This window comes from Bactrocera dorsalis, chromosome 1 (genome assembly GCF_023373825.1).
Source record: "Bactrocera dorsalis isolate Fly_Bdor chromosome 1, ASM2337382v1, whole genome shotgun sequence".
NCBI lineage: Eukaryota > Metazoa > Arthropoda > Insecta > Diptera > Tephritidae > Bactrocera > Bactrocera dorsalis.
This window is the reverse complement of record NC_064303.1, coordinates 45,267,893-45,281,814: the sequence shown is the minus strand read 5'-3', so window position 1 is coordinate 45,281,814 and position 13,922 is coordinate 45,267,893. Positions and strand designations below refer to the sequence as shown.

At 39.7% G+C, this 13,922-nt stretch overlaps 1 protein-coding gene across 1 annotated transcript; it reads left to right on the top strand.

Annotated features, from left to right (window-relative positions):
* The first annotated feature begins 1,399 nt into the window (after positions 1–1,399).
* On the top strand, positions 1,400–4,364 carry LOC125775494 (uncharacterized). Its single transcript, XM_049446157.1, has 6 exons — positions 1,400–3,249; positions 3,316–3,405; positions 3,476–3,576; positions 3,645–3,857; positions 3,922–4,078; positions 4,155–4,364. The coding sequence occupies exons 1-6, from the start codon at positions 3,183–3,185 to the stop codon at positions 4,268–4,270; spliced, it is 744 nt and encodes a 247-aa protein (XP_049302114.1). The 5' UTR covers positions 1,400–3,182; the 3' UTR covers positions 4,271–4,364.
* Positions 4,365–13,922: the final 9,558 nt, after the last annotated feature.

The window sequence follows — 13,922 nt, the reverse complement described above, 5'->3', positions numbered from 1 at the left end:
AAAGGAAAAAAAAAAGAAAAAAAAACAAAAAAAAAAACCAAACGGGCGCGAACTAAATTGAAATAACTAAAACTAACTAAAAAACAAACAAACTTACAATAATTTATACGGGCGCGAGTTCTAACAAGAATCAAAAAACCAAAAACTAAAAGGGAAAGAAAGCAGATAAGAGAAAGAAAACAACAAACTCACTGATCGGTACAACCCAAAATTCCCTAAGGGAAATCAAAGTGAGTTGTATCGTTTCCATTTTTTGGTTTTGATTTATGTATATTTGTATGTATGCTAGTGTAATCCTAAACATGCTCACTATTAATAAATCAGACTACATTCTCCCAAAGCTGGATTTCAATAGACACTTCCAGGTGAGGATACCATCTAGACGAGAATGGAGAAGAGGCTCAATTGCAGAGGAGGGTGCCACCTCAGTCTATACCGACGGGTCCAAAATGGACTGCGGAGTGGGCACGGGGGTATTCTCCGCTGATCTGGGCATATCTCTCTATATACGTCTACCGAACTCTGCTAGCATCTGCCAAGCAGAAGTACTAGACATAGAAAAAGCCTGCGATGTTCTGTTAGAAAATCACGGAATATACATAAAGCAACTATATTTACGGATAGCCAGGCGGCCCTCCTGGCATTGTCTTCACCCATGACAAATTCCAGTATAGTTCACAACTGCAAGAGAGCACTAAGCTCAATAAAAGACAAGCTCCAGCTAAACTTGATCTGGGTTCCCGGCCACAGGAACATTTTCGGTAACGAAAAAGCAGATGAGTTGGCAAAGGCAGGAGCTTTCCTCAATGAATCCGAGGCGGAGCTCATACCGAGCCCGCTAGGATCGATCAAAGGAGAGATCAATAAACAATTTCAACAAATTGCTAACAACAGGTGGAAAAACAGTACAAAATGCGTCATAACTAAACAATTATGGCTAACATACGACAGGAAAAGAACCAACGACCTATTAAATAGGTCAAGAAAAAGTATTTACAGAATAACAGCTACCACAACAGGGCACTGGCCATTTGGGGAACATGCGTCCAAAATGGGTATGCCCTACAACGACATCTGCCGAAGCTGCGGAGTAGCAGGGAACAAGGAAACAATCTTTCACTTTCTCTGCGAATGCCCAGCTCTGGCACAGATACGACACAAAACACTCGGAATCCACCAAGCACCAAACCTTGAATGGATTTCCACCAAAAGCATATCGGACATAAGTAGTTTCCTCGAAACCTCAAAATGGTTTGAGAGAGAGGGTGGAACGTAACAGCAGATACAGGAGGTTCTACGAATAGTGTATCAAAATGGCACATCAGTGCTAATTGAGCCCGATAGGGCTGCACTCCTACCTACCTACCTACCTATGTATGCTAGTGACTACGGTTGCATATAAAGCCGTTTAAGCATTAAGCAACGTTTTATTAAAACGGATAAAAAGTAAAAAAAAAACCGATATTAAAAAAAAAAATTGTTATTATACGCTTACTTTTGTTCATGCAAACTCGCACCAAAAAGAGAATATTATCTCAGTATTCAAGTATTTACTTGTAAATTTCCCGGCAATACTCCCTCTGCTTCGTAAAGCAGAAAGCGAGATTGCTCAAATTAAGCAATAGGCGCAATAAAAAATTCTTAAGAAAGCATCAAAGAGAGAGAGTATACCCAGCAAAACCTGCGTGACCGAAACTCCCACACATTTACACATTTTTTACTTATTACTAACACACCCTCACAAATCATTTAAATGCGTAAAGAGTTTATCCGCTGTGCCTTTTGATTGTTTTATATTACAAGCTCTTCACACAACATCTTTTCTATAAAAACAAAACAAAAGAAGACAAAATGATTTCGGACTTGCCACTGTTTATGGAAAACGATGCATGTAAAAGTATACAACATGATAATATGATTGTTAACATTCGTTTATTCGTTGCGAAAATCGAATTCAAAGAAAAAGAAATTCGGCACGCGTGTTAAATTGTGAAAACTTTGTATTTTGATTAAAGTTGGTCATATTTTATGAAAAAAGTGATTAAAAACGTGATTATAAAAGTGGTACATATATAATTTGAAAAGGTGAGTAAAAGGAGTAAATTTTAATATGAAAAAAAAAATACATTTAGTGCTTACATGAGCCGAGAAAAAAAGGCTTTTAATGTCAGTGCCTCCAAATTTGCCAAAATATGTAGTATTAATGTGAATTCTGATAGTGATTCAAATGTGGAAGAATTGAGCTCCGTAGATATATCTTTAAATGATTATGATAGCCAAGATACCATTGATAGTGATAGTGACAATGTGAATATTGTAGTGAAAAATGGTAAATGTAAAGAAATAAAAGCTTGGGCTTTACGCAATAGAGTGTCCCACAATACAGTGACTGATTTGCTTCAAACCTTGCGAAAAATAGGTTTAGTGGATTTGCCCTTAACAGCAAAAAGTCTATTAGGTACAAGTAGAAAAAAGGTTAATATTGAAACCATTCCAAGTGGCGCGTTTTTATATAGAGGAATTCAAAATTATTTTGAGAAAAATTCATTTCCTCACCTTGAAATAAAAGATAGCATTGTACTTGATATAGGAATGATGGTCTTAGATTATTCAAAAATTCGAATAAGGTATTATGGCCAATTTTAGCGTCCATCGTTGATTTTCCAAACGAATTGCCATTTACAGTAGCATGTTTTTCTGGAACAGAAAAACCCTGGAATATTAACGATTTCTTAAAAGACTTTTGTGAAGAAGTAGCTTATTTAAAAGAAAACGGTCTTCAGGTAGGTTCTTCTTCCGTTAAAAAAAAATTTAACATTCGTTTATTTTGCTGTGATTCTCCCGCTCGAGCTTTTGTCACAGGTGTGCAATCGCACACTGGAAAAAACAGCTGTTCGAAATGCGATCAAATCGGAGAATACAAAGAGAGAAGAGTTTGTTTTTCAAAACGAGTTAATCACTTAAGAACTGACTTGTCTTTTAAAAATAGTTTACAAATATTTCTCTATTCCACATGAGGGAAAGTTTCTCCTTATACCCATTCTACATCATTTATTTAATAAATTTTCAAATTAGGATTTTTAAGTATTTATGTACATATATTTTTCTCGGCTCATTTTATTACATATTCTTAAATTTTTGGAAAAGAACTTTGATACTGCCAATTTTTATTTCTCAACTAGATGGAAAATATATTTGACGAAATTGACTTGGAGGATTGTCCAACATCGTCTTCAACTCCCGCAAAAGGTATGTAAATAAATGTAAACTTACAAAATTTCGTTTCAATATATTGTTACGTTTTTGTTATTGTAGACCAATTACATTTAAAGCGTAAAAAGTTTATCACGTCTGGTTGCTACAATACAGAGGTCAGCATTTCAAAACGACCTGTGGAAGGAAACGGTAATCTAACATCCCTATAATTTATTTCTTTAAATTTGTTTAATTTATTATGTTTCCAACCTTTTTCCAGATGTTATTTACATTTTAACCACTATTTCCAAACAGCTTGACGATTTGACGACGAGGGTATGCGATTTGGAAACTAAAATCGATAAGCATTTAAAAGAAAATGTAAGTGAACAGTTTTTATATGCATACATTATTATTTTTCTCTACATGTCTCTTTGTTTGTTTTTCAGATTATTCATAAAAGTGAAGAAATGGCGCAGCAAAAAACGGTTCGTGAATGCAAGGTCCTCATCCGCAAAATTCATCAATCGGTATGCCGAATGACTGGTGAAGATGTCGACAACGTTCAAACCGAAATTGCTTCCACCCTACCATTAAATACGCTTGCTGCAGCTTTGGAAATGGATGAAAAATTGAAATGCGACGAATTTGCTGCTACAACGGTAAGTAATATATAAACTTTTTTCAATAAACAATTCAGTTTTTACATACTATTTTTATTTACAGAAACAATTCGTTTTGAGGATAAAAGGTACTTCAGATAGTGTACATGATGTGTTGCGAAGTTTGTACACTGATGAACTTCTTTATTTATGTAACTGGGACGGTAGGGGTGGGGAGCAACCTCTCTCCAAATTCCTGCTGGTTTCCAACATTTTATACGGTAAATTCTGTTTTTTATTTAATTTTACTTACAATTATTTGTTTTAATTTTTAATTTTTATTATGTTTTTTTATAGATTCATTCATAACGTATGGATTGGCAATGTTCGAAAAACAAGTTAGAAAAGCCATTGAAATGAGCCACCATAGGCACAAACAAAGAATTTATAGGAAGAGGAAAACTGAGGAGTGAACCCTTTAAATATTTAATAAAAAGTTATATGTATTTCTGATATTATTAAAAATAATTATTTTAATACATACTAGATTTTAAGAAAGCATTGCAAAGCAGGAATTGAATTAATAATGAAATATTTATTTTAATTTAAACTTTAATGTAATTTTTGTTAAAAATAATTTGAAAAAAAAAAAATAAAAAAAAAAATAAAAAATCTTTTATTTTGAGATTCGAACTCGAGTCTCACGGAATACCAAGCCGTGCGTTTAACCACTAGGCTAGTATAGCATGCAGCGTCGCGCTTTCCTGGAACCAGTTTTCCCCGTTTGCCTTAAATTTAACTAAAGTGTGAGTAGCGAGGATATAGTTTTATTGTAGCAGAAAATGTGTGCTCAAAAAGGTGATAAAAAATCACGTGTATACAAAAGTTTTGGGAGGTTTTTTGATTCGCCCTTAAGAACGTGATAGGAAAGTGTGACAATTAAACCGGCACGCGTTACCGGCATGTCACTAGGTAACATGACCGGCGCTGTTCTAACTGGGTAAACATACATATATACATACATTTATAAATATCACTGTTAATATACATTAACACACATACGATAAATTATTTATATACATACAAACAAGTATATACTTACATTTAAATGCAGAGGTTAAATACCTGCATATTACAATTTCTATGTTCTTCGGTTTGTTTGTACCGCCAAAATTAAATTTCTAGACATACTTGTACATACATACATATGGCATAAATGCGGTCATAGTTATACAAGTATATACAAACTACAAAACATATATCCCACATATAGGATACAATTAGTACATTAAAAAGTTAGAATAAAAACTTTACATTTAAATTCTTCTTTTAAATTTATTCCACAAAATAAACTGTGTGCAATTTAAAACAAATTATATGATAACAATTTTCTTCTAAAGAAATACAGGTTCATATAAATAAACCATATATGTATATTACAGGTATATGAAACATACAACATACATACATATATTCACAGTCCTAATAGGCAAACAAATTTAATAACATACCGCTCTCTTGGTGAAAAAGAAAAATAGAAGTGCAAATAACACGGAAGCATAAGTACAAGCACAAAAAACCGCACATACATACTTATATACAAAAGATATTGACCCATTTCGTCACATACGTACGAGGGCATACCTTTAAATCAAGAAAAAAAAAAAAAATACTCGCAATACAAAAAAAAAAAGAAATATTATTATAATAATATTATTATATATTATTAATATTATTATAATAATTATATTATTGTAATAAATTATATTATATAATTTATAATATAATAATAAACATAAACGCAAGTAAATACAACGGCGAGTAATAAAAGCTATAAACGCGAATTTATTAATTTTTATCGGAAATAAAAAACTCTCATTTACACAAAAGAGTATTCTCGATTGACAAAGTTCTCAGTATAAGTACACTGAAAGAAAATATATAAATATTTTACAAATTTACATCTTATAAATGAATATAGATTTAAAAGAATCTAAAACATCTCAATTCTTAAAAATTCCAAAAATGATTTCTGACGATAAGAGTCCATGTACACCTGCAGAAGCTACATGCTCTAAGCAAGGTGCTACAAAACAAAAGAGGGGGAAAGACATATCATACTCCAAATTCATTTCTGAGAGCGACTGTCTCATAAAATATTGCACTCGATTTGCTTCTTCGCCGATTCAAGACAATTCTGAATCGGCGCTAGAAATAAAAAGCCAAACGATTGAAAATTTTTGGACACGTCTCCAAGCTGCATATGACGCAATTGTAGATACTGACGATTCAGATCTACCAGAAAACTTTAAATCTTCTGCATACGCCAAATTTGAAAACTGCTTAGACCAGTATGAAGATACAAAAATTATGATCGCAGATCAACTAAAACTCATAAAATCAATTGCACCTGCTCCCCACAGTAGAGTAGAGTTACCACAATTGCAAGCCCAAGAGGCAACAGGCATTCATCTCAAAGTGCCAGCGTGCGATACAGAAATATTCCATGGAGGTTATAAACAATGGCCGTCCTTCCGGGACATGTTTACTGCCGTGTACATAAACCATCCAAAACTATCGCAAGCGCAAAAATTGTATCATCTCCGATACAAGACAAAAGGTCAAACAGGCGTAATAGTAAAACAGTTCGCATTAAGTGATGACAATTTCAATTTGGCTTGGGAAGCTCTGAAAGCCAGATATGAAAACAAAAGAATATTGGTCGACAAGCAAGTAACCATACTCATGAACTTGTCGAAAATTCAAAAAGAAACAAGTGAAGAATTCATAAAATTAGAATCCACTGTTTCAAATTGTTTGTCGGTTCTAACGACACAAAATATTCCCACAGACAGTTGGGACCCTATTCTGGTAAACATATGCACCGCAGCATTACCAGAAAAATCATTACTTCTATGGGAGCAATCGCTATCATCAAAAGAGACTGCCCAACGTGGCAGCAAATTAAAGATTTCTTAACTGCCCAATATGAAATTGCGGAAAAGGTAGATAAAAAAACAATCAGAACTAAAAACGTTCAACCCGACCTAAACAGAAGCTTCAATAGACCCCAAGTCAATAACAACAACAATTTAAATAGAAGCTTTTTCAAAGTACAATCGTTCACATCTGAACAAAATAAATTCACGTCACGCGAACTATGTACAGGAGGGCATAAGCTAAAAGCTTGCGAAAAATTTAAAAAATTGAATGTGAATGGAAGGTCAAAGTCAAAAAGACTCTGCACAAACTGCTTGTCCGACTCACACAATCTCAATAATTGCGAAAGCAAATTTAACTGCGTATATTGCCACAATAGGCATCATTCTATGTTGCACATAAACAACTTTCCCAACACATCTCAAAGTAGCGCTTTTTCAAAAAAAGCCACGGGTTTAGTTGCAACAGCAACTCCCTCAACAAAATTGCCAAGAGACACCATGCTGCTCAAAGGCATTAAAAACTCAAACGCTTCTTCTTCTTCTTCTTCTTAATTAGCGTAGACACCGCTTACGCGATTATAGCCGAGTTAACAACCGCGCGCCAGTCGTTTCTTCTTTTCGCAACGTGGCGCCAATTGGATATTCCAAGCGAGGCCAGGTCCTTCTCCACTTGGTCCTTCCAACGGAGTGGAGGTCTTCCTCTTCCTCTGCTTCCCCCGGCGGGTACTGCGTCGAATACTTTCAGAGCTGGAGTGTTTTCATCCATCCGGACAACATGACCTAGCCAGCGTAGCCGCTGTCTTTTAATTCGCTGAACTATGTCAATGTCGTCGTATATCTCGTACAGCTCATCGTTCCATCGAATGCGATATTCGCCGTGGCCAACGCGCAAAGGACCATAAATCTTTCGCAGAATTTTTCTCTCGAAAACTCACAACGTCGACTTATCCGCTGTTGACATCGTCCAAGCCTCTGCACCATATAGCAGGACGGGAATTATGAGTGACTTATAGAGTTTGGTTTTTGTCTGTCGAGAGAGGACTTTGCTTCTCAATTGCCTACTCAGTCCGAAGTAGCACCTGTTGGCAAGAGTTATCCTGCGTTGGATTTCTAGGCTGACATTGTTGGAGGTGTTTACGCTGGTTCCAAGATAGACGAAATTATCTACAACTTCAAAGTTATGACTGTCAACAGTGACGTGAGTGCCAAGTCGCGAGTGCGACGACTGTTTATTTGATGACAGGAGATATTTCGTCTTGCCCTCGTTCACTGCCAGATCCATTCGTTTTGCTTCCTTGTCCAGCCTGGAGAAAGCAGAACTAACGGCGCGGGTGTTGAGGCCGATGATATCAATATCATCGGCATACGCCAGCAGCTGTACACTCTTATAAAAGATTGTACCTGCTCGATTAAGTTCTGCAGCTCGAACTATTTTCTCCAGCAGCAGATTGAAAAAGTCGCACGATAGGGAGTCGCCTTGTCTGAAACCTCGTTTGGTATCGAACGGCTCGGAGAGGTTCTTCCCGATCCTGACGGAGCTTTTTGTGCCGCTCAACGTCAGTTTACACAGCCGTATCAGTTTTGCGGGGATACCAAATTCAGACATCGCGGCATAAAGGCAGCTCCTTTTCGTGCTGTCGGAAGCAGCTTTCAAATCGACGAAGAGGTGGTGTGTGTCGATTCTCCTTTCACGGGTCTTTTCCAAGATTTGGCGCATGGTGAATATCTGGTCGGCTGTTGATTTGCCAGGTCTAAAGCCACACTGATAAGGTCCAATCAGTTTGTTGACGGTGGGCTTTAATCTTTCACACAATACGCTCGATAGAACCTTATATGCGATGTTGAGGAGGCTAATCCCACGGTAGTTGGCGCAGATTGTGGGGTCTCCTTTTTTATGGATTAGGCATAGCACACTTAAATTCCAGTCGTTGGGCATGCTTTCGTCCGACCATATATTACAAAGAAGCTGATGCATGCTTCTTATTCAAACTTCTTCATGGTCGGGTAATGGAACGTCTGCTCCATCATCATCGATTGGGGAATCGGGTTCGCCTTCTCTCGGTGTTGTGCTTTCACTGCCATTCAGCAGGCTGGAGAAGTGTTCCCTCCATAATTTAAGTATGCTCTGGGCATTGGTAACTAGATCACCTTTGGGGGTTCTACAAGAGTATGCTCCGGTCTTGAAACCTTTTGTAAGCCGCCGCATCTTTTCGTAGAATTTTCGAGCATTTCCCCTGTCGGCCAGCTTATCGAGCTGTTCGTACTCACGCATTTTGGCCTCTTTCTTCTTCTGTCTGCAAATGCGTCTCGCTTCCCTCTTCAACTCTCGGTATCTATCCCATCCCGCACGTGTTGTGGTCGATCGTAACGTTGCGAGGTAGGCAGTCTGTTTTCTCTCCGCTGCGACACGGCACTCCTCGTCGTACCAGCTGTTCTTTTGCACTTTCCGAAAACCAATGGTTTCGGTTGCAGCTGTACGTAAGGAGTTTGAAATGCCGTCCCACAGTTCCCTTATACCGAGTTGTTGACGAGTGCTCTCAGAGAGCAGGAGTGCAAGCCGAGTGGAAAACCTTTCGGCTGTCTGTTGTGATTGCAGCTTCTCGACGTCGAACCTTCCTTGTGTTTGTTGGCGTGCGTTTTTTGCTGCACAGAGGCGGGTGCGAATTTTGGCTGCAACAATATAGTGGTCCAAGTCGATGTTAGGACCTCGGAGCGCACGCACATCTAAAACACTGGAGACGTGTCTTCCGTCTATCACAACATGATCGATCTGGTTGGTGGTTTTTCGATCCGGAGACAGCCAGGTAGCTTGATGTATCTTCTTATGCTGGAATCTAGTACTACAGATAACCATATTTCGGGCCCCGGCGAAGTCGATCAGCCTCAACCCATTTGGGGATGTTTCGTCGTGAAGGCTGAATTTACCGACCGTAGTGCCAAAGATGCCTTCTTTGCCCACCCTGGCGTTGAAGTCGCCAAGCACGATTTTGACATCGTGGCGGGGGCATCTCTCATAAGTGCGCTCCAAGCACTCATAAAAAGCATCTTGGGTCACATCGTCCTTCTCTTCCGTCGGGGCGTGGGCGCAAATCAGCGATATGTTGAAGAACCTCGCTTTGATGCGGATTGTGGCTAGACGTTCATTCACCGCAGTGAATGATAGTACTCGGCGACGGAGTCTCTCTCCCACCACGAATCCCACACCAAACTTGCGCTCCTTTATATGGCCACTGTAGTAAATGTCACAAGGACCTACTTGTCTCTGTCCTTGTCCCGTCCATCGCATTTCTTGGACGGCGGTGATGTCAGCCTTTATTTTCACGAGGACATCAACCAGCTGGGCAGCGGCACCTTCCCAATTAAGGGACCGGACATTCCAGGTGCATGCCCTCAATTCGTAGTCCTTATTTCGTTTTCCATGGTCGTCATCAAAGGGGGGTCTCTCATCCGAGGCTTGTTGTTCCTTTTCTTTGAGGGTGTTTTTTTTACGTGGCGGGTCCCAAACCCAGCGCACAACCCTATGCAGGGGATGTTTCGCCTTCTCACGTTAGCTCGCCTTCAAACGGATGTTCTTAGGCTACCCAGAGGATACTTGGTCAAAGACCGGAAGTCGTGAGCTGCTTGAGTCATATGCAAAAGAATCGTTTCTGGCCACTCCCAAGTGAATGGCGATCAGAGAACTTTCCTCACTTGCGTGAACTTCTACACATGACTCCATCCTCCTCCAAACGCTACACAGCGAAAATCATAGTAGAGTACTACTACCCACAGCAGTTGTCTCCATCGACCATCGAGGAGAACTGTTCAAACTAAGAGCCCTAATAGACCAAGGATCGCAACGATCATTCATAGCGTCTAGGGCACAAAATAGGCTAAAACTGCCAACAAAACATGCCAACTATGAAATTACGGGAATGGGCGGACGAGTAGTACAAAACTCACATAAAATCTGCCCCATTACCCTAATTTCCCCCCAAGCGGATAAGCGCATTCAAGCAAATGCTATTGTCTTACCGCAACTAACAAACATGCTTCCAAGCTATCAAATAAATAGCAAGCATTAGGATAAGATTTCACATCTGACTCTAGCAGATCCCAACTGCAACACCCCCGCTCAAATAGACCTGCTATTAGGCAGCGATCTCATATCGCAAATTATACTAGAAGGTGTTGAAAAAATTTCTAAAACACTACTGCCGCAAAATACCATTTTCGGATGGGTCCTAAGTGGACTAGTTGCGGAACCAGTCACAGCAATGACAACTCAAGTTGAGGAAATCTCAAACGAGTACCTCAACTCACAATTGAGAAAGTTTTGGGAGTTAGAAGAACTCCCCCCCATTTCAATTACAACACCAGAAGATCAGTATTGTGAAGACTTTTACAAAGCCCTAACTACTCGATCAGATAATGGTCGGTATGTCGTACCACTACCACTAAAACAACAATTTCCAGATACACTCGCCTTAGGTCACTCTCGCACCTCTGCAATACAGCAGTTTTTAAGTATGGAAAAAAACCTACTTAGAAAAGGTGAGCTCAAACAAGATTATGATGGGGTCTTAGAAGAATACCTCCATTTAGACCACATGGAGGAAGTAAGCCCATGTGAAAAAATCATAAGAGGCAAATATTACTCTTTCTACTTGCCACATCATGCAGTAGTAAAGCCTGACAAAAAAACAACAAAAGTCAGAGTTGTCTTCAATGCCTCCACAACCACTAGCTCGGGGAATTCCCTAAATGACATTCTATTTACGGGACCCACACTCCAACCAGATCTAATGCTCCTCATATTAAACTGGCATATATACAAATACGTATTCAATGGGGATGTCGAAAAGATGTATCGACAAATACTGGTTCATAAAGATGATCAAGATTTTCAACGGATTATTGTCCGAAAATCTGCCAATAGTCCACTACGCGACTTTAAATTAAAAACAGTAACCTTTGGCGTAAACTGTGCTCCATACTTAGCCATTCGTACACTTCACGAACTGACAGAAAACACAAAGTCAGAATTTCCTCTGGCAACACAAGTGATAAAAACACAGACGTATGTAGACGATATCTTGTCTGGGAGCCACAGCCTCTCACAACCATACGAGTCCTTATCACAAGTAATAAAGGCCCTCAAGACCGCAGGGTTTCCCCTTAAAAAGATCACAGCTAATCACCCAAATATCTTGAAAAATATACCAAACGACAATTTGTTGGATACTAATTTCCTTATATTCGAAAAGGAAAGTACAACAAAAACACTGGGCATCCAATGGAATGCGACATCGGACCAGTTTTCATACACGACTGAGTCCATATCCGCATTATCCGCCATTACAAAACGCCAAATTCTCTCCTCTGTGGCAAAACTTTTCGACCCCGCAGGATGGCTTTCGCCAATTATGATACAAGCGAAAATCCTGATCCAAGAATTATGGCTAGACGGAACTGACTGGGACGAACAAGTGAAACCTCTTCGCTTAGAAAGATGGTCCCAGTTTGCTAATAACCTAAAAGACATTTCGCAGATACAAATTCCACGGTGGGTAAACTATTCCCCCGAATACAAGGTGGAACTACACGGCTTCTGCGACGCCTCTGAAAAGGCATATTGTGCCACTATATATGTGCGCACCCAAAGCGTTATTGCAACTACAAGCCACCTACTAGTGGCAAAAGCAAAAGTTGCGCCTCTAAAAACCATAAGTCTACCACGACTTGAACTCTGTGGCGCTCTGCTACTAGCAAAGCTCGTCTCCATGGTACAGACCCACTTAAACATGGCAAAATATAAATTATACCTCTGGTCCGATTCCGAAATAGTTCTAGCCTGGTTAGAAAAACCACCACACGCGTGGAAAACATATATTTCTAACCGAACGTCTCAAATACTTGATCTAGTAGGATCAGCCACTTGGCGCCACGTAGCCAGTGCTGACAATCCTGCCGATCTTGGGACAAGAGGGTGCAAACCCCTTCATCTCGCCACCACCACCCTCTGGTGGAATGGCCCCCGATGGTTAATAGAATCTCCCGATTCTTGGCCACAATCGCCAATGCGCAACATAATTGCCCCAGAAAGTCGAAAAATCGCCACTTATCACACAACAATAGATGATGCTGACATCCTTGAACGATTTTCATCGTTCCCACGAGCCCTCAGAGTAGTCGCCTATATTCTCAAATTCGTAGAGCGGCTCAAACTTAAGGTAAAGGGAGCAACTTGCCCCCAATGCGATACATTGACGCACCAAGACTTACAAAAAGCGAAGGTCGCTCTTATCGCATCAACCCAAACGCGCTACTTCAGCCGCGACCTAGGGGTACTAAGAGAGTCGAAGCCAATTGACAAAAAGAGCTCACTCTTAGTACTAAACCCATTTATAGACACGAAAGGTCTGCTTCGTGCAAACGGCCGGCTTGCTAATTCCAGCCTTACGTATAACGAACGCCATCCCATAATAATACCAGAGAAATCCTCATTTGCCACATTATTCATCAATTATATCCATATACTCATGTTACACGCCGAACATCGCCTCATGCAACATATGGTACGCCAAGAGTATTATGTTCCCCGCCTTAAGCCCCAAATCAAGAAGTGCATTTTCACGTGCAAGGTCTGCACTATGCACAAGCAGAAAATGAGAACGCAGATTATGGCAGCACTTCCACCTGAACGCTGTAACTTTGCTCTGCTTTTCACCACTACAGGTGTCGACTTTGCTGGCCCTTTTCAAATAAAGGCGTCCATGCTAAGGTCTCCCACCCTGATGAAAGGCTATGTGGCTGTCTTTGTCTGTTTTACGACAAAAGCAGTACACCTTGAGCTATGTTCCAATCTGACAAAGGAGACTTTCCTCGCGGCATTTGCTCGCTTCGTCGGACGACGTGGCTTTCCATCCAAAATCATGAGAGATAATGGTAAAACATTTATCGGAGCTCAAAGAGCCACAGAGAAACAATTTGTGGATTTTATGAAACAAGTCCCACCTGACATTATACAAAAATATGCTCCCCAAGGCATCAATTGGCAGTCTATCCCCCCAAGCGCTCCACACATGGGTGGTTTATGGGAATCAGCCGTAAAAAGCTTCAAATCACATTTCAAGAAGCTAGCTGGCACTTATAAATTCAATTATGAAGAGTTCACGACACTCTTAACTAGAATTGAAGCCGT